Source organism: Botrytis deweyae (genome assembly GCF_014898535.1).
Source record: "Botrytis deweyae strain B1 chromosome Unknown BDEW_006, whole genome shotgun sequence".
NCBI lineage: Eukaryota > Fungi > Ascomycota > Leotiomycetes > Helotiales > Sclerotiniaceae > Botrytis > Botrytis deweyae.
Window position 1 is genome coordinate 664,627 of NW_024066213.1, and position 26,448 is coordinate 691,074.

The 26,448-nt window shown below is 41.3% G+C and overlaps 8 protein-coding genes across 8 annotated transcripts; 5 read left to right on the top strand and 3 right to left on the bottom strand.

Annotated features, from left to right (window-relative positions):
• Positions 1-410: 410 nt before the first annotated feature.
• On the top strand, positions 411-1,140 carry EAE98_003411 (uncharacterized protein; the record flags this gene model as incomplete). Its single annotated transcript, XM_038951031.1, has 2 exons — positions 411-537; positions 602-1,140. 2 exons carry the CDS (start codon positions 411-413, stop codon positions 1,138-1,140), a joined length of 666 nt encoding a protein of 221 aa, XP_038812495.1.
• A 3,511-nt stretch (positions 1,141-4,651) lies between these two features.
• Positions 4,652-6,515, top strand: EAE98_003412 (uncharacterized protein; the record flags this gene model as incomplete). Its single annotated transcript, XM_038951032.1, has 4 exons — positions 4,652-5,018; positions 5,071-5,110; positions 5,218-5,424; positions 5,483-6,515. 4 exons carry the CDS (start codon positions 4,652-4,654, stop codon positions 6,513-6,515), a joined length of 1,647 nt encoding a protein of 548 aa, XP_038812496.1.
• An 800-nt stretch (positions 6,516-7,315) lies between these two features.
• EAE98_003413 (uncharacterized protein) lies at positions 7,316-8,101 on the top strand (the record flags this gene model as incomplete). The annotated part of the gene is made up of 3 exons (XM_038951033.1): positions 7,316-7,612; positions 7,667-7,741; positions 7,799-8,101. The coding sequence occupies 3 exons, from the start codon at positions 7,316-7,318 to the stop codon at positions 8,099-8,101; spliced, it is 675 nt and encodes a 224-aa protein (XP_038812497.1).
• A 420-nt stretch (positions 8,102-8,521) lies between these two features.
• EAE98_003414 (uncharacterized protein) lies at positions 8,522-10,967 on the bottom strand. The gene is made up of 4 exons (XM_038951034.1): positions 10,581-10,967; positions 10,517-10,535; positions 10,117-10,466; positions 8,522-10,065 (listed from the first exon to the last, which is right to left on the bottom strand). The coding sequence occupies exons 1-4, from the start codon at positions 10,743-10,745 to the stop codon at positions 8,758-8,760; spliced, it is 1,842 nt and encodes a 613-aa protein (XP_038812498.1). The 5' UTR covers positions 10,746-10,967; the 3' UTR covers positions 8,522-8,757.
• A 1,611-nt stretch (positions 10,968-12,578) lies between these two features.
• On the top strand, positions 12,579-13,919 carry EAE98_003415 (uncharacterized protein; the record flags this gene model as incomplete). The annotated part of the gene is made up of 2 exons (XM_038951035.1): positions 12,579-12,678; positions 12,730-13,919. The coding sequence occupies 2 exons, from the start codon at positions 12,579-12,581 to the stop codon at positions 13,917-13,919; spliced, it is 1,290 nt and encodes a 429-aa protein (XP_038812499.1).
• Positions 13,920-14,362: 443 nt separating this feature from the next.
• On the bottom strand, positions 14,363-15,769 carry EAE98_003416 (uncharacterized protein; the record flags this gene model as incomplete). The annotated part of the gene is made up of 3 exons (XM_038951036.1): positions 14,363-14,443; positions 14,500-15,366; positions 15,419-15,769. The coding sequence occupies 3 exons, from the start codon at positions 15,767-15,769 to the stop codon at positions 14,363-14,365; spliced, it is 1,299 nt and encodes a 432-aa protein (XP_038812500.1).
• Positions 15,770-18,623: 2,854 nt separating this feature from the next.
• EAE98_003417 (uncharacterized protein) lies at positions 18,624-18,955 on the top strand (the record flags this gene model as incomplete). Its single annotated transcript, XM_038951037.1, has 2 exons — positions 18,624-18,746; positions 18,788-18,955. The coding sequence occupies 2 exons, from the start codon at positions 18,624-18,626 to the stop codon at positions 18,953-18,955; spliced, it is 291 nt and encodes a 96-aa protein (XP_038812501.1).
• Positions 18,956-23,506: 4,551 nt separating this feature from the next.
• On the bottom strand, positions 23,507-25,456 carry EAE98_003418 (uncharacterized protein; the record flags this gene model as incomplete). The annotated part of the gene is made up of 2 exons (XM_038951038.1): positions 23,507-24,987; positions 25,066-25,456. 2 exons carry the CDS (start codon positions 25,454-25,456, stop codon positions 23,507-23,509), a joined length of 1,872 nt encoding a protein of 623 aa, XP_038812502.1.
• Positions 25,457-26,448: the final 992 nt, after the last annotated feature.

Sequence of the window (26,448 nt, forward strand, 5' to 3'; positions counted from 1 at the left end):
TTATTGCTCCCATGCGGATTTATCTGATTCTCAATCGAGTCAATCCACCTCGATTTCTATAAGATATCTTTTTCTCCCTCACCTTTGGCAATTGATCAACAGCTTCCATTCGATCTTTATATCAAAGAATATTCACTTAATACCCCTATATACAACCTTGATACCCGTATTCCAATTGACAATACTCAATTGGTGCTTCCGATACATCTACGACAGCTTCAAATTTGGAGGTCACATATAAAATAGAACCTTTCCCATCTTCAACTTGGTCTCTACTTCGTCTCCATTAGCTCCTTCGATAACCTCAATCTATACCTCGAGTTTAACAAAAGTGGTTTCGACCATTACTTAAATATCGAATCAATATCCAACCTTCAATCTATAATATAATCTTTCACACCAACGACATTATGCACTCCATCAGCAGTCTCGTTCTCCTCTTGGCTTCGGCCGTTGCAGCTGTTCCAATCAGCACTGTTCAAGCCCTTACTTCAAGTAAACATACTTGTGCAACACCATTACTACCTACTACTGGAGGTGCGCTTCCACTTTCTCAAATTCACCATTTCAGAATATACAAGCTAACAATCTTCATTTGCAGCTGCATCTGCTCTCCCATTACCAACTGGCACCCTCGCCTATGTTGCTCTCGGTCGTGGTATCCAAAATTATACCTGCTCCGCCGTTGGTGCTACTCCAGTGGCTCTTGGTGCAGTCGCTAACCTTTACGATGCAACCGAATACGCCAAGTGTTCCAGTACCGCATTCAATAATCTCCCAGGTATCGCTGTCTATACCAATCTTTCAGCTAGTAGTAGCGCTAGCTTCATGAGTCTCAAGCCTCTGGGCAAGCACTTCTTCGATGCTAGTGGAACTCCAACATTTGACCTCTCATCTGTCAGCAAGATCTTGTACGCTGCCAAGACTGGTGACATATCTCCTCCCATCAATTCCATCCCAGGACCTGCCAATACCGGCGCCGTTGATTGGTTATCCTTAACTGCCAAATCCACATACGTATCCATTGGTCTCACAACAGTCTACCGCGTCGAAACTGCCGGTGGTAATTCCATCAACCCTTGCACAACAGCAGGTGTGCAGAGTGTCCAGTATGCCGCTCAATACTGGTTTTACAGTTGACTCCCTGACAATTCCACCGACCCTTCAGACGATGATGACGTATGTGATAATTCTGATGAGTAATGGGTCGAATTCTCAGAAAAGTATATCATTTTCTTTATGGTTTTCAATGATGCATGGCTGGCTGGATGGATGGATGGATAAAGGCAAACCTTACAGAACAAATGCATATATAGAATATGCTTTTGAAATAGTAAACGGTTAACAGCTGAAGGGCACACAAAATGCAATACCTTCGTAGGACATGCATTAATATGTACATACACTTCTTTTCTCCACAGAGCACAAGAGTAATTTCTTGCTTGCAGAACTCTCGTTTTATAATTCAAACAAGCTAGCTATATTACCTTAAATTATCTTTGTGAAACCTCTTCCTTCTCCCTCGGCAAATTGAATGATAACACTGATTTCATTACTTCGCCTGTTTGACCAAATCATCAAGCTTGTATATCCCTCTTCTTCAATTTCTTTGGAAGCTTTGAAGAATCACTAGATTCAAACATTCACTTTTTGTGTGTAATCGGATGTGAGGATGCCTCTTTATTCCCAAAGGCCAAGCGTTTCGCGGGGATCTCTCGTTTGATGATGACGGAATGATCTACATTCTGGACGTTCATTTTGTATAAAGATTACTTCCCTTCACTTCTCTTCAGATTGAAAAACCACACCTTCCTGTTTAGTGGCAGAGAGACAAAAAGAAAGAAAGAAGTGGAGGTTTCATACGGTGAGATTTGCGCGACCTCCTCAATTTCATATGCACAGCGTACCTGCCTACCTAGCCCCATATACACAAAAGGTGCGTTGACAAGGAAATCCTAACTTCACATGTAGTTGAAATGGAATCCTATTGCATCGACAATTGCATCAGCGAAAACATGCGTTAAAAATGTGAAGCGATATCAAAATCCTTTCTTCCCGATTCGCCTGACCTTCGAAGTTGATCAAGAACGTCGCCACTGATCCTCTTATAATCCTTTGAATAAAGAAGGTCGACCAATTATATTTGTTGGACTATTACACTTCATCAATTCTATCTGCTTAAATAATGCCACATGGTGTGCCGCGGCTATGATTATGCAGTCTTCAAATACGTTTCGAATGATGGGTTGCATCTATGCATCAATTTACTGATCCATACTCCACATCGTGTGTTCGTTGCTATAACAGAAAAACACAAAAGGATTAGTTAGAACTTACTTGCGAGTAGCCTCATTCATGATCAAGATTCTCGTCGGTCTTATAATCGCTCGCGCGTAATGCAGAAAGGTTGGCTTTCGTGTTTCAATATGTCGGTGTCTATTTTGCTATCAAGACTTCCATGGGTCGGTATGATGGATTCTAGAAATACCATTCTCAAGTCATGCATCAAAACTGTATCATTAGATATCTTGTACAGATCGAGGTTCTCTCGAAATTTATACCCTCCTTGTAGGAAAAACAACTTTTGAGGGATGGCGTTCAGACAAGAGCGTAGGTTCTTGCGTGTAAAGGGGGGAATATCGATATCGTGGACGGAGCCGCTGTCACGGAATAGATCGATTGTGCAGAATAGTGTGAGGGGTAGAGATCTTTCACCGCTATTCATCGTTATGTGAGTTTAGAGGGGGAAATGGTACGATGGGGTTCGAATAAGACGGAGATGTAGATTCTTACCCGGTTTCTTGGCCATGGTATTCATTCCATGCTGTGCGAGAAACTTAGCCGCAGTACACCGATGAATACACTCTGTCTTTAGTGTTTGCTTTAGGTCACCAGCTACGCCAAACGAGAGGGAATTTGTCGAAAAATCAAAAAGAAGCTGCTAGGTATCATGGTCAATGGTCGACAGCTCAGATAATACCAGATGACTGTGGATGTCCATGGCCTAGTGGGCATACTATTTCTAAAAAATGGAAAGATTGCCCAAGGTCAAAACAAATGATATGATATGAGGACATAATGCATAGAATAACTGAAGAATACAAGTTGTAAGCTTTCGGTGTCCTTTCGCAATGCGAACAATTATTCTCGCCAATTTATAGATTTGAGTGACTGTATCTACTATCTTCTTGGCTATGTTCGTAGGAAATATATCTGCGGCGATATTCAAATGAAGAGAACAGAAGGCAGTATGGAAAGGAAACAACTTTGTTCAAACAATAGGGTAAAATCGAAGTTTTAACGGCAACCATGGATGAATGGGCCGAAACTATTACAACAAACAGTTGAGTGATTCATGAACTTCCCATCTAATCACGCCGAAGACTATTGATAATCTGTCAACTGAGGACAGGCTCAATGCCAAGTCTGCTAGAAATGAAAAGGGGTTATATAAAATACTTGCAGAATTCAATGATGGACATCTATTATTGTAGAAAAATTATGACAATATAAGATGGCATTGAGAACTGTAATTAATCATTTAAAGAATTATCAATGAAGCAATGGATGATCTGGTGGATCTATTGATTTGTTATCAGATTTCTACTCGAGTACGGAGTATTGAAGGTAAGAGTTCTGGTCCTTACTCAGCGCACCCCTGTGACAAATGTGACAAAATCCCCGCAAAAATAAGGTTTTCCCATACAAATTGTTTTATTCAATATTTCATTCAAATTATTTTATTTTCTTTTCAAAAAACCCGAAAATAATAAATAATTATAATCCAAATACAAAAAATTATTCGAAATATTTTTCGCTATTTTTGTTGAATAGTTATATAATATTGAAATCGAAATTTTCTAAAAATTCTAATATGTAATGTTTTTTCTATACAAAATAAACGAATTTTCATAAAAATTTAGAACTTTCAACTTCAATTCCTTCAAATTCTATTCAAAAAATTAGAAAAAAATATTCTATTCATTTTTCTATAAGATTTGATTAATTAAATAACATTTTCCTAAAGAATTTTTCATTTAATCTTTGATTATAAAAAATAAACTAGAATATAAAAAGTTGAATAATTCTATATTTTAACCAGGAAAGCGTTACATGTGCGGTGAGCAGGGGCCAGAACTCTTACCTACTCTGTACTATCTTGGAGTTCGGCTTCTTATCCGGAGCTCAACCATTCCTCTTCAGAATACGGAATATAACTCTTATCATCATCTCCAATATTTCTGCCCTGATTAGAGTTGTCATTGGACGATCGCGTAAGATGACAGGTGAGACGAATTTCAAGTAGCCGAATTAGGTAGGTGCGCGAACAAATCTGGAGATTACTGATAGGTACAAGGAATAGAACCTCATCAATGTTCCCGAGAAACCAATCAAAGTTGGTTGATCAACGATAAGCGCGACAATACTCTAATCATTTGTATGAACAAATAAACGCTATGGGGTATCACGTTCTTTTAATCCGATATACCTGTGCATCAAACTGTTGCAATATTCCGTGGTCGTCAAAGTTGGTTGGCCACGTTTGAGGTTCAAAATTCCATCTGCTCTCTTTTATTCTTTCTTTCTCCTCGAATTCTTCACCTAGTGTTAAGAGAAACAGCAAACTACATCACTCTCAAGTGAACTCACGATGTCAGTTCAAGATTTACTTCCCAGTGAGGAAACACCTCTGCTGTCCCCACCGCCACAGCGATCCATCTTCTCTTCGTTTTCGAGACCGTTTCAATCAATCTTTTCCCAGGCACGATCACCATCCTCAATAACGGCGATCGTACTTGCGACTTTATTATGGTTTGAGTTTGGGGGATACTTGATGGCTGTACCCGTGTTGAGAGTCTATGAAGATATAATTTGTCACCATTACTATGATCGCTTACAGGGAGAGGGTCATATCATTCTGGGAGGGGATATCGATGAGAGCATGTGTAAGAAAGACGATATTCAGAATGAGTTGAGTATAATAGTCGCCGGAACATACTTTCTTGGGGCTATTCCAGGTAAGCAAGCGATATAGAAACATAATGACTGAAAGGAAGCTGATCGACATAGGTCTTTTTCTAACAATACCGTATGGTATGCTTATGGATAGGTATATATTGATTTTAGTTCTATCAGCAAGAACCCAAGGACGAGGAATCCTGGGATGATTACTCGAGGCAATCTCTCCTAAACAAATACCATACTGACAGACTACAGAATCGGAAGGAAGCCAATCTTTATTTTAGCAATAACAGGCACTATTCTCAGCTATCTGTGGAACATCGTGGTAATGTGGTTATGGCATACACTACCCCTTCGCCTCACTTGGCTTGGTCCCATCTTCACAGTAATAGGGGGAGGACCGAGTGTAGGAAGTATGGCATTTTTTGCTATCGTCAGTGATATCACTTCAGAAGCCAAAAGGTATTTTTATATTCGTCTCCCAAATAGAATTTATCTTAGCTTCTGCTAACAAATCAAGGACTAATATCTTTTTCCTGGCGGCTGCTACGGATCTTGTCGCACAATTGATTGCTCCGTCTCTAGCTGCTTTATTGATGGCTAAGTCACCATGGATCCCAATTTTACTAGGGATATCTTTCTTGACTCTCGGGAGTCTTCTCATATTGTTCATTCCGGAAACTCTACACATGCAAGATCGGAGGACTAGCACATCGCATGTGGCTCTTGCTACCTCAACTAACGACTTCACTCACAATTGCAAACCACAAAACTCTCTCTTCGCCGCGGTGGGGTACAATTTTTCACATACGCTCCGAACATTCCGATTATCTCTCTCGATTCTCAACTCTGCGCCTCTAGTTCTTCTCCTTATCACTTTCATCATTAAGCCTCTTAGCAGTCAGTCTGAAGATATATCGCTTCGCTACATAAGCAACCGCTTCCACTTTCCCCTTCGTTTAAGCTCCTTCCTCTGGTCCCTCCGCGCTGCTGTGCAAATCATCTTATTTCTCCTCATTCTCCCTTTTCTATCAAAACTCATGATCACCTATTTCAAAATACCCTCCTCAAAAAAAGACCTTCACCTAGCTCGCGCCTCTATTCTTATTCTCACACTCGGTTCACTCTTAATTGCCCTAGCCCCAACTCTTCCATTAGCTATCCTGGGGATGGCAGTCTTTACCTTGGGTGCAGGATTCATCTCCATGATGCGCTCTCTGATAACGACACTAGTTGATAGACAACACAAGGGACAGCTGTATGCGGCAGTGGCAGTGGTCGAGACAACTGGAAGGCTAATCGCGGGGCCGGGCTTTGCGCAACTTTACATTGAAGGATTGAGATTGAAAGGCATTTGGGTGGGGCTACCATTCTTTGGAATGAGTTTCATATGTGGCTTAGCAGTGGTGGCTGTCTGGAGTGCTGGATGGATCATGAGTAGGAGAAATTGGGAGTGGGAAAATGGCGGAGGCGAGGTCGTGAGGGAGTCAGATGATACTGAAGATGATGGCATTGCAGGGACGGGCGAGGGAAGATCAGAGGAAAGAAGGTGAATCCATGAAAATAGATTATCAGCATAGATATAGAAAGGCTTAGGGCCTTGTGCGATCGACGAATAGAGTGTTACTTTGTACCTATAATATCATTATGAGTTGCTACGCAACCATGTTTTTGAACAGTAAAGCTCAAAAAATTGTTGAAAAGCTCGACATTGCAAACATGGATGCATGATACAGAACCGAATACTTGGTTGTTTCACCATCAGAATCTACTACCCCTTTTGTGCTCTAACCGAGTATATAGAGTGTCAAAGATGTGCTCTCTGTGTGACAATTTCACTTGAATTAGTCTTTACATCTCAAAAATGCGTTTCCTTGAAATCATCCCGACGTATTTTATATCTCCACCAAATTATTTCTAACTATTCTTAGCCCATTTTATATCTTTCACATGAACAATTCATGCAAGATTTAATGATTATCATCCCATCTAGTAATCTCATATGACCAAAGCTCTATGCCTAGGAATAACCCGTGTGCCATTCACTCAATCGTCTCTTCCTCTTCTAAAAGGGTTTAAATCCAAGAACTTGATGAGCAGATCCACTCTCTAAAATTCACTTCTTCAAGATTCGCTTGGTTTCTTTAAAAGGCATCCAACTTCCATCTTTCGCGCCAAAATTCCTGATCCCAAATAATATCGACAACCGAAACGTCGCAGCACAACTTCACCCCTACGTACAACATCACCCCTACGTACAATTTTACACCTACGTACGCTGAAAAACATCCCCCACAATGCTTTTATATACAAATCTGTATCGCAATACTAATTAATATTCCCCGCTAGGAAAATGAACGATTCCGAAGAGCTCACCGAGGCGGACGATATCGATCCTTCCTTGATCGAAGAAGTCGAACCCGATTACCACTATCCAACTCTAAGACATAATTTTCACTGGATCACGCGGATCTACAAATTCCATCAGTTTTCTAGCCAAGTGTGCGCGATGAATCCAAATTTCGTAGTGAAGCGTGCACCAGTCGAACGACACTGGTTTTGGCTCTTGGAGAAAAGATTGAAGGATTGGCCCCAGGCGCCAAAATCTACCGAGGAGAAAGAGGATCTTTTGCGCTTGGCTTTCGAACAAGTGAGTGATGCGGAGTGTACATTTTCAGGAGAAGACGAAATCTGATATTTTTAGTGCAAATTGCCTGTGATTGAAAGTTTCTGGGCTGAGCGAGCTATGAAGGCTGGAGACCCTAGTGTTGCGCAAAGCGTAGGTTGCAGCTACGTATATTATGCGAAGATTCAAAGCTAATGATAGGGTTTCTAGAGCATTGATGCCGATTTTACCATCTCCCAGTGTATAGAGATGTTAGCCTTTACTCAAGATGATTTTCGTAATCCAAATGGTTCGATCTTAGCTGTCGTCCCAAATCAGACAGCTACGGACACGGTGTCCGCAGAGCAACAGGCTATCAATGAAGCCGAGCAAGCTCGTTTGTTTGGCGAAAGTCGGGAGCGAACTGGTCTTGGTGTTGCTAGCGGTGGTGTTAGCGTTGGTGAATCTGGTGGTGTTAGCTTTGGTGATTCTGGTGAAGATGTTGACGCGGATGGAGATGTTGCTATGGGATAGATGTTGGCGGACAGTGGTAACTCGCATATAATAGTATCAAATAGTGCTTGCTTTAGCACTACTCCAGTTAATCATAAATTCCTACTGCGTTGATGTTTTGATAATCAGTTCTATCAATACTTTGAATGGTTTGAATGGTTTGAATGGTTTGAATGGTTTGAATGGTTTGAATGGTTTGAATGGTTTGAATGGTTTGAATGGTTTGAATGGTTTGAATGGTTTGAATGGTTTGAATGGTTTGAATGGTTTGAATGGTTTGAATGGTTTGAATGGTTTGAATGGTTTGAATGGTTTGAAATCATCAGAATGATTAAAATCTTTAGAATCTTTAGAATTATAATCTGTAACTTTGAGATCGATTTTATTATAGAATCTAAAGAAGAAAAGAATAAAATAGGTATGATCTTAAGTATTAATTTCAGAGTAATTTGCCGTATATAAATTGATATTAACATTGAACGTAATGACGCGTTCTTGGTGGATGAATACGTATATCATAAAATAATACGAATCCCACACAAATACCAGCGTATTCAGTATCGTAGATCTCGGCTCCAACTTCTACTTTCTTCCAACAGTCGCTTAAATAACGAAATTCGACGATGGTTATCCTATGAATTTCTATCAGGCCAAAATCCTCTTTGTTGATCATCTATCTAGCCAGGATAAACGGCCCCGTCCCCCCTAGGATCACTACCTCCGCTGAAAACCAAAACCCCATCCTCCTCTCCATGTACCCTTATCAACTGCCCTCTACCAAAAACACCCCTTTGGTACCCTTCCACCATTTTTACCTGATGACCCATGCCCTTCAACTTTTCGAATGCATCTTTGCAGATTCCTTCTTCCAAAAACACTCTTCTCTCTTGATTTGATTCTCCCGGAACTCCATCTGCACTGATGCAAAATCTCGGCGCATCGAGTGCTGCTTGAGGGTTCAGTTTGAACGCTAACATATTAAGTAGTACTTGAACATGTCCTTGTGGTTGCATAAAACCACCCATGACGCCGTACACGCTATGTAGCGAGTCATCGTGGACATTAGTGACCATAGCTGGAATGATGGTATGATAAGGTCTCTTTCCAGGCGCAATGGCATTGGCATGGCCCTTCACAAGTGAGAAATTGCCACCTCTGTTTTGGAGAACAAATCCACAGCCTTTGGGAATGATACCGCTGCCGAAACCCTCGAAGTTAGAGTTTATGAAAGAAATTCCATTGCCCCATTTGTCGGTTACGGCGAAGTATACAGTGTCACTATGATTATGAGCTGGTGAACCATGATCATATATCTCGGGATTGGAACGCTGAGGATCAAATAGTTTAGCGCGTTCGGCGAGATAAGGTTGAGAGATCAGTTCTTCTACGGGGACTTTGGTGAAAGCTGGGTCGGCGATAAACCAACTGGCATCTGCGAAAGCGATACGCAAAGATTCAATAACAGCATGAAGGTATTCGGCAGAATTATGATCTTTCTCCTGGAAATGCGGAATTTTGCCCGTGTTTTCGAGTTCTTCGAGGATCCCAAGGGTCATGAGTGCTACGAGTCCTTGGCCGTTGGGTGGGTGCTCCCAGATTTTGACGCCGTGGTTGTCCTCGTTGATGCCTTGGCCGGATATTCCGTCGACGTAATGATGGGTTTTGTCGTATCCTTGCCCTTTGAAAACTTTGGAGATGGGTGTGGATTTCTCACTACCAATGTCCATATGATTTTTCAAATCGTCTAGTTCAAGAAACCCCCCTAAATTCCGAGTGACTCCGATGATTTCTTCGGCAATTCTTCCGGTATAAAAGCCTTTCTTGCCTTCAGTTGCGAGTGCTCTGAAAGTCTTAGCAAGATTTGGGTTTTTGAAAATCTCTCCTGGTCTTGGTGCCCGCCAGCCATTTGGAGCACTCGGATCCTCTTTTAACATTTCGGAAAAGTTAGGGGATGCCCTTTGAAGTAGACCTTCACTATTTCTCCACTATTGGTTGCATTAGACTTGGCAATATTGGGGAGATTTAGGGTGCAATACCATAGTTGAAGCTAATTCGGAGACGGGGAACCCCTTTTCACCCATCTCAATAGCTGGAGCCAAGATTTGCTCCAAAGTAAGATTTCCACTACCAAATCTCTCCACGGTATCAACCCAACCTGCAGCTGCACCTGGTACAGTAACAGCATGTGGACTTTTGAGTGGAATTCTTGCAGGGTCATCATCCTTTAACCCGAGATCCTGTCGGATTTTTTCAAGAGAGCATTTGTTGCCTGCACGACCTGAGCCATTTAAAGAACTAACCTCCTTTGTCTTGGCATCATAAAAAAGACAGAACATATCACCACCGATACCGGTGGAGGTTGGCTCTGTCAGGTTGAGACCGGCAGCTGGAGTTTTGTTAGATTAGATGATACTATATTGAAGCGGTTTAACATACCAACTGCAACCGCTGCATCCTAAGACGAGTTAGCTTGCATATTGTTAGAAAAAGGACAACTTACAGCTGCATTTCCACCTGCTTCTAAAACCTTGAGACCACATCTAGCAGCTAAAGGCTGAGTACAAGCGATCAAACCATCAGTGCTATGAACAACACTTCTTCTGCTAGGAAATGTAACAAACTCCGGGTCGGAGGCCGGAAAGACTGAGTTTAGATTGACAGGCATTTTCGAGACAGATCTCTAGAGTGGGCAGCTGAAGAAGATGCTTTCAAATCCTCGGCTACTACCGTTGATAAGGAAATGTATGTTCAAGTAAGTATCTCTACCACCGCGAAAGTCTTATATATTAGACAAATGTACAGAAGAGAAAAGTTACAGAAACAATCTCCCAAAAGATTCCATTCACAATTCACTTATCTAGGATCTGAATGGCGAAAGAGGAAGGTTAGTCCCGCTTTCGGCAATTCAATTACGGTATAAAATGTGAACGTGGGGTCAAAAGAACCAGCGAAGTCTACCTACTACCTAGGCTCCTGGGTATGTAGGCGAGATTGATATCCGGATATGAGTACGAGGCACTTTCAGATAGTTTTTATAGTCCAATTTTCTTTCCCTTCCCAGTTCTCTATGAGACCTACGTTGCTATTTATTTATTTTGAAGTATATGGAAGCAGAATTTCTGTTTTGTATTCTTCAAATTTATAATATCATCTGTACGATAGTTGATCTGAAATTCATATTAATGGATAAAGTCGAGGTCCAGATAGCTACCGAGGCCGATAACGCGCATTTGGCATAAACCCCAAAAATAGATTTCTGCCTACACTAAAACCTTATTTAGAATTTAGTGATATACATATAAAAAAAAGAATTCAATTCAATACATAACCTTAAAGAAAACTATAAAAGAAAAAGAAAAGAGATATATATATTAATTAAAATTCAAAGAATCGATTGATATAATTATTTTTGAATTATCTCAAAAATTGAAATTTATATTTAATTTAAAGAATAAGAGATTAAAGATTGAAATTTAATCTCTTTTTAAATTCAATAAAATATTTCTATATTAAATATAAATTTCAATTTCTGTAATAATTCAAAAAGAAATATATCAATTAATTCATTGAATTTTAATTAATACTCATATCTCTTTTCTTTTTATTTTATAGTTTTCGTTAAGATTGTATATTGAATTAAATATTTATTTTTAATATTGATGATATCATTTAAAGCTCAATTAATCATCAAACCTAATATTTAAGATATCAATATAAAACCGATTTATAAATATAACAAAAATAATTAGAATTAAATATAAATCTGAATTTTTGAGATAATTTAAAAACAATACATCCATCGATTTCTTAAATTCTAATTAATAATTAAATCTATTTTTCTTTTATTTCATTAATTCCTTTAAAGTTATATACTAAATTAAATACTTTTTCTAATATTATAAAAACTAATTAGAATTATATTAGTTATACAATTTAAACGAGATAAATTTAAACTTGAACTTGAGATAAGGAATTCTTATTAAACTTATTTTGCTTATTCTAAAATAATCTATACATTATAAGGAATATTTATTAAACTTATCTTGTTTATTCTAGAATAATCTATATACTATTAAAAAAACTATTTGAAAATAGATTTTAAATATTAATATACTTCTTTTAGAAAATCTCGAAATGAATTTTAAAAACAAATAAATAAAGCTAACCCTAAAAGCTATTCAACAATATAATCTTTTTCAAAAAAACCTTTTAATAAGATTGGATTCTCTATAATAGAATAAGATTTCTATAAACACACCATATAGATTCTAAAATTTCTTTTTTTATTAGGCAGAAATCTATTTTTGGGGTTTATACCAAATGCGCGTTATCGGCCTCGGTATAGCGGGGAAGTTGCTCGCTCACGTCACTATGGAAGCGGCCGCTTGAAGCTAGTTTTCCCGAGTATAGTCCGTGCTTCAAAAATGTTGATGGATGAGATTAATAAGTTACATGGAATCGAAATTAATAAATTATCAAGAAACCCATTCCAACGAGAATGTTTAGAGCTCCTTGGATATGTCGACGATGTATAGATTTATCATTGAAGCCTGGTAAAAGGCGATCTTTGCCATTCACACGATTCTCAAGCACCGTCCGTTAGTCTTCAAATCTACCCTTCCATTCACATCCTCTTACACGAAGAACAGCAAACAATGGCGATACCTTTTCCCCAGCATTACTTGCACGAGCTCGTAATTTGGCTGCGGAACATGATCGATTGAGTAACGAAACTTCCGAGACCTTCGATGCGAAAATTGCGAAACGAATTGGAGAACTACAAAATATAGCGATAGCGCTGAGAAAATGGGAAGAAACGAAAGAATCGCTATCAGAGCTAAATGATCTACTGAAAGATTCATCTACTGATGAAGAATTGAGGGAACTGGCGGCGGAAGACATTACTACGACGACTGCCCATCTCGAAGAATTATCTCGCAATCTCACAACCAGTCTGACTCCCAAACATCCTTTCGCCGAACTACCATGCCTCCTTGAAATTAGACCTGGAGCCGGAGGAGGTGAAGCTGCGATCTTCGCCGCGGATCTTCTACGCATGTACCGGGCATATTGCGCACGCAAACGATTCCGCTCTACAATCATCAAATACGAGACCACTGACGGCGAAGGTGCTGGGTCCGATGCGCCCATCTCCGAAGTTGTGCTCGAGATTGAAACGTCCGGATCGTACGATTCCTTGCGCGGCGAAGCGGGCGTTCATCGAGTTCAGCGAGTTCCTGCAACGGAAAAACAGGGTAGAACACATACTAGTGCAGTGAGCGTGATGGTGTTGCCTAGTTTCCCCACGACGGGACAGGAAGGACAGGAATACTGGGAAGCAGATCTGAATGATCCGAATAGTGATTATTATGTCAATCCAGCGGATGTACGGACAGATGTTATGAGAGCGAGAGGAGCGGGCGGTCAACATGTCAACACAACTGATTCGGCTGTGCGGTTGACGCATGTACCGACTAATACAGTGGTCAGTATGCAAGAAGGACGGAGTCAACTGCAAAATCGACAGAAAGCATGGCAAGTACTACGGTCCAGATTAGCGGCCGCAAAAAGAGAAGCCAGAGAAGAACAATTGATGAGTCTGAGGAGAAGTGTGATTGGGGTTGCGAAGATGGGAAGAGGCGATAAAATTAGGACGTATAACTGGGGACAACAGAGGGTTACGGATCACAGGAGTGGGTTGAGCGTGCATAACTTAGATGATGTTATGGAGGGTGGTGATGAACTTGAGAAGGTTATTGATAGCGTCAAAGCATGGTTTTCCGAGCAGGAAATCCTAGGATTGCTTGCTGATGAGGATGCTGCAAGCAAGGCGAAGTAGATGGCAGAATGAAGTACTTTTCATGGGTTAGAATGCTCTCTTCAATTATTCTCCAGATGTTTGCTTCTTTTGTCAAATCATTTATTTGCTCAGTTGCGCCGGTATCCATTCAAACCAGGAGGCAGATTTTATATCTAATTCGATCTAGTAATCCCACTCGAGGTAACGTACTTGGGACACCTTGTCAAAACTCAGAGGATTCAATATCATGACGTATTAAATTCACCAAATCATGTTCATAATGCATATCGCATGAACAAATTAAGAGGTAAGAATAATGAATTCTGACCAGAAGTTATAGTAAAGCCCAAAGAAACAACATCTCCAACAACAAGATGTGCCCCTGCCGCCTATGATCCAAGCATTCCCAACCAAACCATAGCCCGACAATTCCTCCCAATAAGCAAAAGTTCCAAAACCATACTCCATGCCTGAAAGATTACTTAAGCTGGTGGAGCGCTGGTGTTTTGTGTAGCTTCGGTTCTTTGAACGGCTCCAAATCGGGTGTTACCTTGGTCAAAGATCTAAAGAAAATGTCAGTGCTTGGTACAATCAGAAGTGAGCGGGGGATGGAGCTTACAGCATAGATTCCCTTGAGGAAAGTATCGCCAAGAATATCAAACGTCATGGAACCTCTAGATTGGATTCCACCATAAACCATACCATTACCCGCATCCGCAAATCCCAAATCTTCCTTTTGAACTGCGAATTGCTTGCCGCCTACAGCAAAAGTAACGACGGGAAGATCATCAGCACTGGTGTTGCTTGGGAATGTGTATCCTTGCTGTTCCGAATCATAAGTAGATCCTGGGATTGCATCGTAGATGGCTTGGCAAGTCTCATCAGAGACCAATGCAAGAGTAGTTCCGGTATCGGCAATAGCTTGGTTACCAGTCTGCGCGACAGTCTTGCCGTTGACAGTAGCAGATGTGGAGTCAAACATCCAGAATCCTTGAGAGTTGTCGACGGGGGTGTAGTAGATTTCTTTGCTTCCAACGACATCTTGGTCGATGTAGCCAAATGTATAGAAACTGGCGCCTTTGTCGGCTTCGTCGGCATCCCGCCAGCTACCGAGATTCACAGTGAAAAGTTCGGCGTCTGATGGGATATCTTCTTGGCTGATCATGTTCTCAACCGGTGTAGCAACTGGTCTGGGTGTGACGGTGTTGATGCTACCCCATGCGAGACCAAGCAATCCATCGCCGGCACCCTGTTCAAATTGAGCAGACAGTTTGGTTGCAAGCTCGACTGCCTGGTTTTTGATGGCCAGACCACCAAGAGAAACAGTATCTGTTCCAACGGTACCTGAAGCAGAAGAGGAATCACCATATGAGATTTGCCACTTGGAACTCTTGGCAGCTTTGAAGGTGGAAGACTTTGCTGGGTCGAAGATCGTGTGTCCGGTTGCCTTGGAAGTTGTAGCTTTGGGAAGTTCTGTGGACCAGACCTATTCCGCCATGTCAGCTTTTGCTACGAGAATCAGATTTTCGTGTACATACCCATAAATCAGACGATCCAGTATCAAAGTCAAGCATTAGAGTTTGTGCTGGTGTACCAATCTGTACAGGGCAGAGATACTCAGAATCATTTTGTTGGTCTTCGGCTGGGACTTCGCCGTTCTCTCCGGTTGGTGTCTTCTTTGCCAACACACGTTGAGTTTGTGCTTTATGGCCAAACTTATGGAAGCTAGCTGAAGTTGCGGTGGCCTTGTTCATCTGAAAGTATGGACCAGGCTTTGTGGGCTCAAAGCCCCATTTATTGAGTAGATAGACATAGGATTTGGTACCGGATCTTTTGTAGTTCTTGTTAGGAACCAGTCTAATCTTTGACAAGCCTTGGAGAGTAGCCATGTTGAGTATTTGATCAAGGTGGATAGAGGATTTAGTTAATAATAATTCTGTAGTAGGTAGATGTGATTTAAAGATGAATGGTATGAGGAGAGAGTAAGCTGATGAAGGGAAAAGCTGCCTTTAAATGCTGTTAAGCATCGTAACTTTCTCACCTGTAGAGTTCCCTTCCCCCGCTAAGATACCTAGCTTTCAGATGATCTAGCCAAGGCGTCATAAATTTAAGTTCCGTAGTTTCAGGGCAGCTTCCATGCTATGCACGACCGGGGAAGGCGCATAGTGGGTATTGATAAGGAATCATTTGGTGAGGCATACCCCTTCAAGCACGCAGCTGTTGGAAATTGCCAAGATCATATGATTTGAGAATCAAAAAGTCAAATTCTTTTCTTGATGCTATGCATGTACACTTGGACATGATTGAAGGTCTAAATTCGGCCGAATCTTCAACATACTGTATCTCGTGAACGAGTTGAGACGAGATACCCCAAGCACCGAATTCGCCCCTCAGTCAAGATAGTGACACACTGCGAGAGGGGGCAGTGAGAATGATGTTATCCAGGGTACACAAGGTTTATCTTTCGGCACTTCCTTCAAAGTGGATCGACTCGAGACAACAACCCCTCGTCGTACATGATCTGAAGAAGTAACAATTGAGAGAAAGAGAGGCTGTGCCAATAAACATGAGATACTACGCGTAAGCTAACCACTCCACAAAAAACAAGAAATAAGCATCCACTAGGTCGAATTAGATGGAGTAGGAACCACCCGTGCCACTGTATAGTGCCGTTCGTCGTTGTCAAGCTCATGCTATCCAAACATTGGCTCACGACAACATCATCTGGAACATTAAAACGGACAGTATCAAGCTGAAAATTTATTGATTTGCGTTGACAGTTTCTTCAAGGGTATCAACCAAAGAAGTAAGTAAGATATTTGACGTCATTGACACCAATAATAGCTGGCTACAGTGCTTCATGAAGTAGCGTTGATTGATTACCAACTACTGTAAACAAGCTGCGTCGTACCTGAAATACCAACGAGATGTTACACATTGGGAAACGTTCAGTCCACGATATGGTGATTGCGCCGATAGAATCTGGACACACAACATACAGGACACAGGACATAACACACAGCACACCAATATCAAGTAAGCTGGCCAAGGTAGCATTTCCCATCATAGAACCGACAGTATAAAATCGATAGATTGTTCGCATGAATTCGAGATACGGACATGGCGAAGCCTATCTATCGTGCGAATTTAGTGGAGTTGCACATGGGATAAAGCTTCATGACCTTCCGAGCTTCCTTATCAGGAGAAGCCAAACCAAAAGCTTGAATCCACTTGGCACCACTCTTGGTGGCGGGTATCGGGAATCCCCCACCATAGAATGATCCTTGATCCGTCATACCATTCATTCGTCTGTTTCAATATCTTTTTCCAAATGCTTGTTTCTTCTTCCTCCATGAAGCCAAAAGTTCGCATCAATTCGTATCAATTCGTTGTCGTGCTGCTGATCCCATCTTAAGATCAAGAATTGGAATTTATTTTTAACTCCTGGCTCATTGTTCTCTATTTTGAGACATCGCCCCTAGAAATGACGTTCCTTCATTTGGCTTTCATGTTGATTTGTTGATATGATCACCTCCACGGGATATGCAAGACATGTATCGTTTGCAAAATATCTAGCGGTCCTGTGCTGTTGCGCGGCTGACAGCTATGAGCATGGCGATTCAGGACATAGCACCCAGAAGCTTGCCCAAACAAACTTCGGCTGTTATCTCGTGCCTCTTGCAATCTTAAGAATAAGAAGTGTGTTTAAAAACCTTTGTGGTGTGAATTTAGCAGGATCGGAGAGGTCTTCTGATGCACGTGAGGTGCGCGGGTAGCGGATTTGGGTAGACATAGAATTCTTTCACCATGTGCAGTATAATACGCTCCTTGTTTAAATCCCTTTCCCCTCTGCCTTTCGTCAGTAAAAACGGCTCCCATCCATAACTTTGATCGCTGAGTGAGTGATAATCTGCGAGAACGACGGATACGTACCAAACGATACACCTTGCTGCAACTGTACGGACAAGACCGAGCTTTGAGAAAAAAGATGGTGTCGTCGTGACGCCTTCAGTATCATTGAGGTTGATAATGTGCATATCTTACAACGTTGTTGGCGCTTATTATGTATGCTGTGCTGACGGCTTACATCTTTATGCCACACAAAATTGAAAACAAGCTTCTCGCGAATGCACAGCCGTGTGGGGGTCAGTGAGACATCTGAAAATGAAAATAGCATTTGATCATCGTCCTTGGCATGGATTTAGAATGAAGACCAATTTGCCAACGGGCATGATAGAAAATGAGTATCCCGCCGCGTATAGTATCGACATTTTGCATCTCTCAAAGAAGATGTTGAAATTCCATCGTTATATCGGCAATTCAGGGTTGGATAACATGCATATATTGTATATTAATCCTTTCATTAGCGGAATGCAACGGGCATTTACCAGATCATCAAAATCACCAATACTTGAATGCTTGAACGATGTATGGGGATTTGAAGTCCCTTGATCCAACTTGGGTTAGAAGACACCAAGAATATCAGCCCCCTCTTCTCATTCAGTATCTTCACTCCCCCGTTTCATTCTCCCGGCTTGATTGTCATTTCTTTGGACGATATTCTCCCATGTCCATATCAGTATCCAGCCGCACCTCAAATCCTCTCCACCTTCTTCTCCGCTCCATCAACCTTGATGTTTTTTCCCACTCCCACCTCAAACAATCCACTATCATCTTCCTCATTATCTCTCTTCTGTCGTTTCCAAGCATTTATTGTCGTCTGTACAAAAACGCAACTCCAAAATGCTATCAAAGCAAACCAAAGTACCAAAATACACAGATATTCCATCCATCCCAGAAATCCAATCACAAAAAAGACCCAGACCCATGGAATCAAAGGTTGTATGGCTCGGAAGAAATTTGTGGGTGAGTTGGCGGGAAGACAGTTGAATTGGATGTAAGAATAGCCGCAAGCCCAGAAGACGAAAGGTGTGAGGAGGGGCACTGAGATGGAGAGAATCAGGCTGTTCGACATAATGAGGTTTTGGCTGGAGTTGCCAGTGACACAGCCAGATTCCATGTTGCTTTTGGCTAAATTGCCAAATGTGTACTTGCTGCAACGTTTTGAATCGTAGACTATATTCGTTCAAGAAAAGCAAAGACTCAGAAGGGAATGGAAGCATATATTCCTGGGATTTGAAACATCCTTAGGCACATTGCAGTTTCCAGTTTCCACAAACAAAGGTTGAATGGGAAGTTTGTTTCGTGAGCTGTACAACGGCAAAGTGCTACCAAACTATTCACTGGTTGTTTGCTATTCTGTGCAATCTGTTGGATATCAATCGTGGACAACCAAGCTCCTGTCATCTAGCGATGGAAGAGATGGATTACTTAAGGTATTGGGCGCGTTCGTTTCTTGCTCGCTGCTAAGATGTGACGCTTCCCTACTTCAAAGCCTCTTTCATCACTAACCCTTTCCGAGAGAGATAATCTTTTGATTCTAGCTAATTTATATAATCTTTCTGTAATATTTAGCATACCAAGCGCCCTTGACAGTGTTGCGTGTGACGAAGTGAATCCGCTTCAAAAAAGGTATATTCGAGCATAACATCAATCAGTGCCCTCCCTCTCGATTGTTATTGTGGATAGTAAGCCAGCTCGATATTGCTCTGCTCATCAGAGAAGCACAGAATAGAAAACATTATAGCTACGTAGTTCAAATAAGATAGGAAAAGATATGATTTAACACAATCAACTAGTTGTGAACCTTCACATGCAGTAGGCCATCCATCACATGACCGTTTACCATTTTCCCGCCCTTTACGTGATGGTGTGGTATTGTGACAACCGTATGGTAGAATTTTGTGGGAATCTTGATGTTAAAGAGCCCGTCACTCATTGTTCAGATGAATATTTTGAAATAAAACAGATCTCAAGCAACGTAGATGTCAAAATATGGCTAAGAAACTCCTCGATATCGTGATTGGATTGAAAGCTTGAATCCACGTACCTCTGGATAACATGCATGAGTCAAAATCAGGAGACAGCATCTCACTAGTATCATATGATTATATGTATTTCAGAAACATTTTCCGAGAGAAAGGAAGGGTCTCCCTTTTGTACGAAGTACTGCAAGTAGACGTGAAAAGGGTTTGGGGCACGGTCCACAACAATTCGATTTTCAATCTAGCTGGATCCCAAAATCATGTGACATAACTCAAGCTTAAGCACTCTAACAAATAGCAATTGGAACAATTTTGATTGGCTAGATTTCTGGCAAAATAATCGAGATTTATGTGTTTGCGAAGGCCGGGGGGAAAGGAGTGTGTTTATTAGTATGCCTTCTCACGTTCAGATATTTTTGCTAATATCTCGTTTCAGGCTTTGTATGCAATGCACACGCAATATCATACCAAGCTGTCGTAGCACGGCTAAATATCGGCCCCATACTTGCACGTGATATCAGCACATCGAACCTCACTTGCCTCGACAAGAAATTCTGCTTCGGGTCTCTTAGGCTCTGGCACCCTTCACTTCAAATAACCCTCGAGATTTAGAGCGATTGTATTGATGGGGGATTTTCATAGCTTCGGTGACAGAGAATATTAGTAAATGGTACAATTGGAAGATGTAAAGTATTCGACCAGTTCCCTTCAGATATACGAGTAGATGGCTTCTTCGCTAATCCAAACCATACCTCACATCTGGACATCTGTACATCCATGGATCCAGGGCGAGACTGATCTTCGAGTAGAAGCTCCATCAATGAATGACTCAACGCTAGGTAATGCGAGATGGATGATGCTCTTCTCTTGACTGTTACTTCGTAGTTGATCGCAGCTCTCATCGAACAGACGTATCACATGCATACGGCCGAAACACGCAGAAAGAATGCTGAAGCTGTGGTCCAAAAGATAAACTTCTTCAATACGTTATGTAAATTGGTAAACCATATCTTGATCTGTCGACATTACGTCTCATTCCAAGCAGTGACAAGTGTCTCGGTGGAGCTTGCCGGGAAATGGAAAACATGGACCAATCTAGTACCTTATTCCGGGAGGTAAGATTCTTCATCCCTTCCTGCGAAGCTAAACTCATACCATTTGGTACGGGAATATTGATGAACTGTAATGATGGAATTAGTGTTCTCTCATGCCTCCTCAAAAGACTTACTTGAACCCATTTCTTTAATTGGATCAAATATGGGTGCACTTTTTTTTCACAAGGTATTTTCGCCATTGGATAGCTATAAGTACATTGGGGACTCATATCGAAGTTTGTGTCTTTAGGTTCACCAAATAAGCCTTCAGTCTTTTGAAAGTCTAAACCCGGGAAAGCGCCGGTGTCTCGTTGTTTCATGGAGAAGATAGTCGTCCTGCAATGTCTCTAGTATTTTAGAGATTATTTGTCAAGAATATCGGTATTTGTAGATTGACCAAGGAAGCCTTAAAGTAATATCCCATCTGCATCTCCAGGACTGTCGGTTGTTTGCCCTCTAGCGAGGACCATACTACCCCAGTGTTGCAGCTCAGGTCGATATTCATATACGACCCTTTTCCTCTTGGGAGGATAGCATGCGATATGGAACCCAATATTTGAGTCTTGTTCTATGCTGGATAATTTCTGCTCCTTTTCGACGCTCAAAAGCTTGTAGTGTTTCAATTGAACTGCAATATATCAACCTAATGAGATCGTTAATTCTGGACAAAAATGGTTTAACCATCAGCTGACCTACAGTATCAATTGTATTCCATTCTTTTTTAAAGAGCCAGCAGCTCCGTATACCGATTTTTTGGCAAAATCTAATAATAGGTCACCAAATCGTCGTGCGATGACCAGGTGGCTCAACTTCCAGTCTGTTAGAATGACGGATCTTTTAATCTTCAATCTAGGAAGCGTGATACTATGGCACTGTGCGACACGAACTAGTCTTTTTTTATTATCTGATGCGCGATAGTCATTTTCTTGTCAACTGAAAGGGAAAAAACAGGAGAGAAATCTTCGTACCCCGATCTACTTGCGCCACGTGGTTGCGAGTAATAACTGTTAAGTAATGTCGACGATATATTTGAGATACCTAGCTAAAAGTCTCAATATTTGTTTGTTTTGAAGAAGGAAGAGTGCAAGCGGTATATAACATGCCGGGTGTAAGCAAACGGTATGGCGGGTCAATGCTGATCGGTCTCTACATGGCCCGTTCAATTCACCATTTCACGCGAAGAGGATGTATATGATCTGTTTCAATGTCACTTTCTCAACCAAGCATGCCAACATGTTTGTGCACTTTGATGGCGCAGTGGATAAAGCGCCGTCTCCTTGACGGAAACTTGGCGCGGCTCGATTCGCAGTTCAGGTTCTTGAAAGTCCTTCGGGATAATTCGTTATATGTGGGGACTTCTGGCTTCTTTAAATATTCCATGTTGTAGATTTGACTTCTACCCGCTATTATGGTGGTATCTATGGTGGTATCTCAATCTTTGATTGAGAACGGAATTTTTTGCTCTTTTTTGCCCTTCCCAAGTGATCCACCAGGCACCATTCTACATCCTCATTTTTCCAACACGTTTTCCAATATCCATGGATCTCTTGAAACATTTGCAGCTTCCGCATACCTATAGAATCTTACAGTTTTACAAAGCTAGGCCAGAGCTATATCTATCCACGTATTATTACAATTTTCTGCGAAAGACCTATTCCATTAACTCAAGCTGCAGACATGACATTGCCATGCATCAAATCCTACTGCGACCCTAGCTCTCTGCGAGCAAGCGACTGATTATTCCAATTAGGTAAGTTGATATACGCTTCTTGCAACTTACCTTAATACACCTTGCCCCTTCTACGAATTCACATCTCACAAAACAATCTCTCCCTCAAAAGGGTTTTAATCAACTTCACCACCATACTAAATTTACTCCATCTACAATCCATACCAAAGAAACAACAAAACTTTTCATTTCCGCCCCGGCCCTCCCGATCGCCTTCTTCTCGCTGAATGTAAGCTTTAGACAACGCTCCTTCTCAAATTTATCCAGATCGATCGCAGATATCATGTGTCCGTTGATTATATCCATAGATATGAGCTAGATGACAGATATAAGGAGTTTTTGGCAGCTTAACTATTAGGACACTTGTATCGCTTTTAGTATCTTGAATTTCCAGCTCCATTGCATCCGATGAAAGGACAGAATTGGTTTCCCTGGCCAGGTTTGTCTTAATATAATTCACCGACAGCATCGGATCGAATTGACCATTTTCTTCGGGATTATGTACTAGAATCGTGATTCTCGTGAAGAAGTTTCAAGTACAGATGAGTGCTGAAGAAAACCTGCGAGTGGAAGGCGTTGATATTGTTGAGATTCAGCAGTATTGAAGCCTTTAAACTTGGTTCTAATAACAATATACAAGTGAACATTTACCATAGATTAAGGTTGAGCCACTTTTTCTGGGAGATGACTGAATTCAGTTGGTTCACTTGCATATAATTAATCCATTGGCGCGTAGTTGCAGCAAAAGTTTGGTGACGTCAACAACATCCCAGTTTCTTTCAATTCGATGGTACTTTGATAACATCCATAGCGACAGTTCTAATGACCTCCTCACCAGTAATCCAATTTATTTCCAACAGCACCTCTGTCTGTGTCCCATTTTCCATGAGAAAACACTCAATCCTCCATCTCCTCACTTCAACAATTCTCTCTAGCATCCCACATCTCTATCGCCGTCTTTTTTCTAGCTATCCGCCTTCCTTGACTCGAATTCTCTCTCATCCCATATTTCCTCTTAATATCATTATTCCCACTAATCTTTCTCTTCTTCCCCCCATACCAACTCCCACTCACACACCTTTTCTTCCCTCCGATATAATTCGCACCACTAACCGTGCGTTTCTCCCTCCAACTTCCAACATCCCTACTGCCACTACCCTCACGATTTCTTTTGATCTTTTCCGACGTATTAGAAACCGATCTCTTTTGAAAATAAGCCTTACGGAACAAATCATCAGGATTAAGCCATTGCAAGCAAATTTGATGCATGGGTTTTACTTTCGCCTCTCCCTTGCAAGGAGATCGAACCGACCAGTCCCAAAATCCAAGAAATTTATATGCGTTCTCCAGTGCTTGGCGACCTTTAGTCTCATCCGCAGCAAAGTCATCAAGACTTAGCGGTTCCACAGTGATGCTCTTGAGAATGAATGCTTCGTATTTCCACACCAATTTGACATTGAGTAGTTCTTCGGTTCTTTCAACTGGGTTAAAGCTCCAGAGCTGAAGAGCTGAAGAATCTCTATGGTTTTGGGTGAATGATGTGAAGCCATAGGTGTAAGGCCGTTCTCCTGATTCGAGCGGCAAGAGTTGATGTTTCAATTCCATCAGACGAAATATTTCGTGCTTTGCGATTTCGTTTTGAGCCTCAGAATTATCTCTTTTCCATTCATTATATCTCTCGCGGCCCCATCTTCCGAGGAGTAGGATCTCCGGATTTTTCATCGATTGTTCGTAAAGAGTTTGCATAGATGTACCGGCTTCTGACTCGATGGAAATATCTGTAGGAGGATCTGTAGAATCACTATTCGACTTGGACCTTATCGCCAGGCAAAAACTTCTTGGTGCTTCTGTGACTTGCGCAATTGTAGAGAAGATCTGGTTTTTCTCATCGATGATATCGGTTACATGGTTTGCGAAAACAGTAGGTTCTTCATCCAGACTTCCATCTTTGAGGAATCCCACCAATGGTCTATCAATCTCAATAGGTTCCTCGACTACTTCTGTGACTCTAGAAATAATCTGGCCTTTTTCAGCACTGATATTAGTTTGTGCTCCTGCAGCAACGCAAAGATCATCCTCGACAATTACATTCGTAGAATTTGCGGTTTCTTTTACCAATGAATCCGTTTCATCCGCCGCTTCTCTCACTTCTCTCACCTCTGTAATAGTTGAAGTAACTTTACCCTTGTTGAGTATATTATCAATCACTGGTCCAGTGGCCATACGAAGACCTTCATATGCTTCATCCACAATCGCATTAATAGCATCTACTTCCGATGCCGTAACTCTCAGTAGCCGCGAGGTATTTGTATCCGTATCCACTACCTGATTATCCGCCTTGACAAGTGTTAGAGGTACACTTTCACTTCCTCTATTTCCCGCATAATTTCTATCATCCCCTATCAAGACCAGGATGTTAGCATCTTTACCATTCCTCCCCGTCTCAAGCCGGGTTTTATCTCAAAGGGAAAACTCACAAAACAACCTATAAACAATGCGTTCAGCAACATCTAGCTTCTCTTTCTCTCTCTCGTCGTACAGTTCCCTCGTCTCCACACCAAAAGCAGCAAGTATACTCTCATACGCCTGCAAGAATCTGACCAAGTCGATCTTGTCATCGATGGCTCGATATACCATTTCTTTTTTGCTGTATTTGCTGTCTTTGGATCTTGTTCTCTTCAGATCTGGAGCTAGCTTGGGGCTTGGGGAGAGACGAGGTCTTTGCAGGGTAGCTGGAGAATAGAAATTATGAGATAATGAGAGAGGAGAGGTGGAACGTGGGATCTCGTGATTGTCGAAGGCGGTTGGGATTGGGGTGGCAAAGTTAGAATTGAGCCAGGAATCTTGCTGGATGGAGGAAGATGCCATGTTTGTGGGAGAAATTCTGAATGAATGAATCGATACAGATACAGATATAGATTGAGAATCTAGAATAACACTTCAACTTGAAGTGCGAGTAGTTTTTTAAGGATACCAAAATTACTGTATAAGCAATGCAGTGAGATTATTTGATGTACGAGTCTGATTGGAAGAGTGAAAAGATGCAAAGGAGCTGAGTTTGGGTCATACATACTATGATGCATCTTTCCTCCAGATTTGTTGCGGTTAAGGAAGTTGCTACTGGGCATCGAAGTCTAGTCCATACGGATGTAGTACGCCATGATCTGGAAATAATTTCATTTTGATAGAGGGGAATGTGGATGGAAGGAAGTAACTGATCACTTGAATGCAGTAGTAGAATGGGGAAGGAGCGACAAGGTTGTGATTTTCAACGGGGTGATGTTGCCAAGGAAAAAATGTACAGGTTATTTGATATCTATTTAGTAGGTACCTAGTAGTTATAAAAGGACCGTCTCGTAGCTGCCGCATTCCATAAGAGATTCAATAAGTTGGGAAGCAAGGTAAGGAAGAAGAGATTGAAAAAAAAAGAAGTCAGTCAATTAGCTGGCACCCAAGTATCCGAATCACAATGAAGTCCACACTGCCAACATACAACAATCAACAAAGAACTTTCCTCTTAAACTTCACAATACAATCAAGAATTCCTATCAACAATAGCGTTCTTCATTCCAGTCGACTATTGAGATCTATCTAATCCTAACCCTTCAATCCACAGATACAAAGACGCACTAGTTACATGATTACCCAACATCCATCTTTCACACCCACGTCCCAAATTGTAAATGGAAAAAAAGAACATACAATAGAAGTAAAGTAACATAAGAAGAAAGTAAAACTAAATGCCCAAACAGATATCAATACTGATGGATGTGAAAGAGAATAAAATTATGCAAAGAGAAGAATTGATTGTACACCCCGACTACACCGATCCTTTATCCACCCACTCACTCACTCACTTC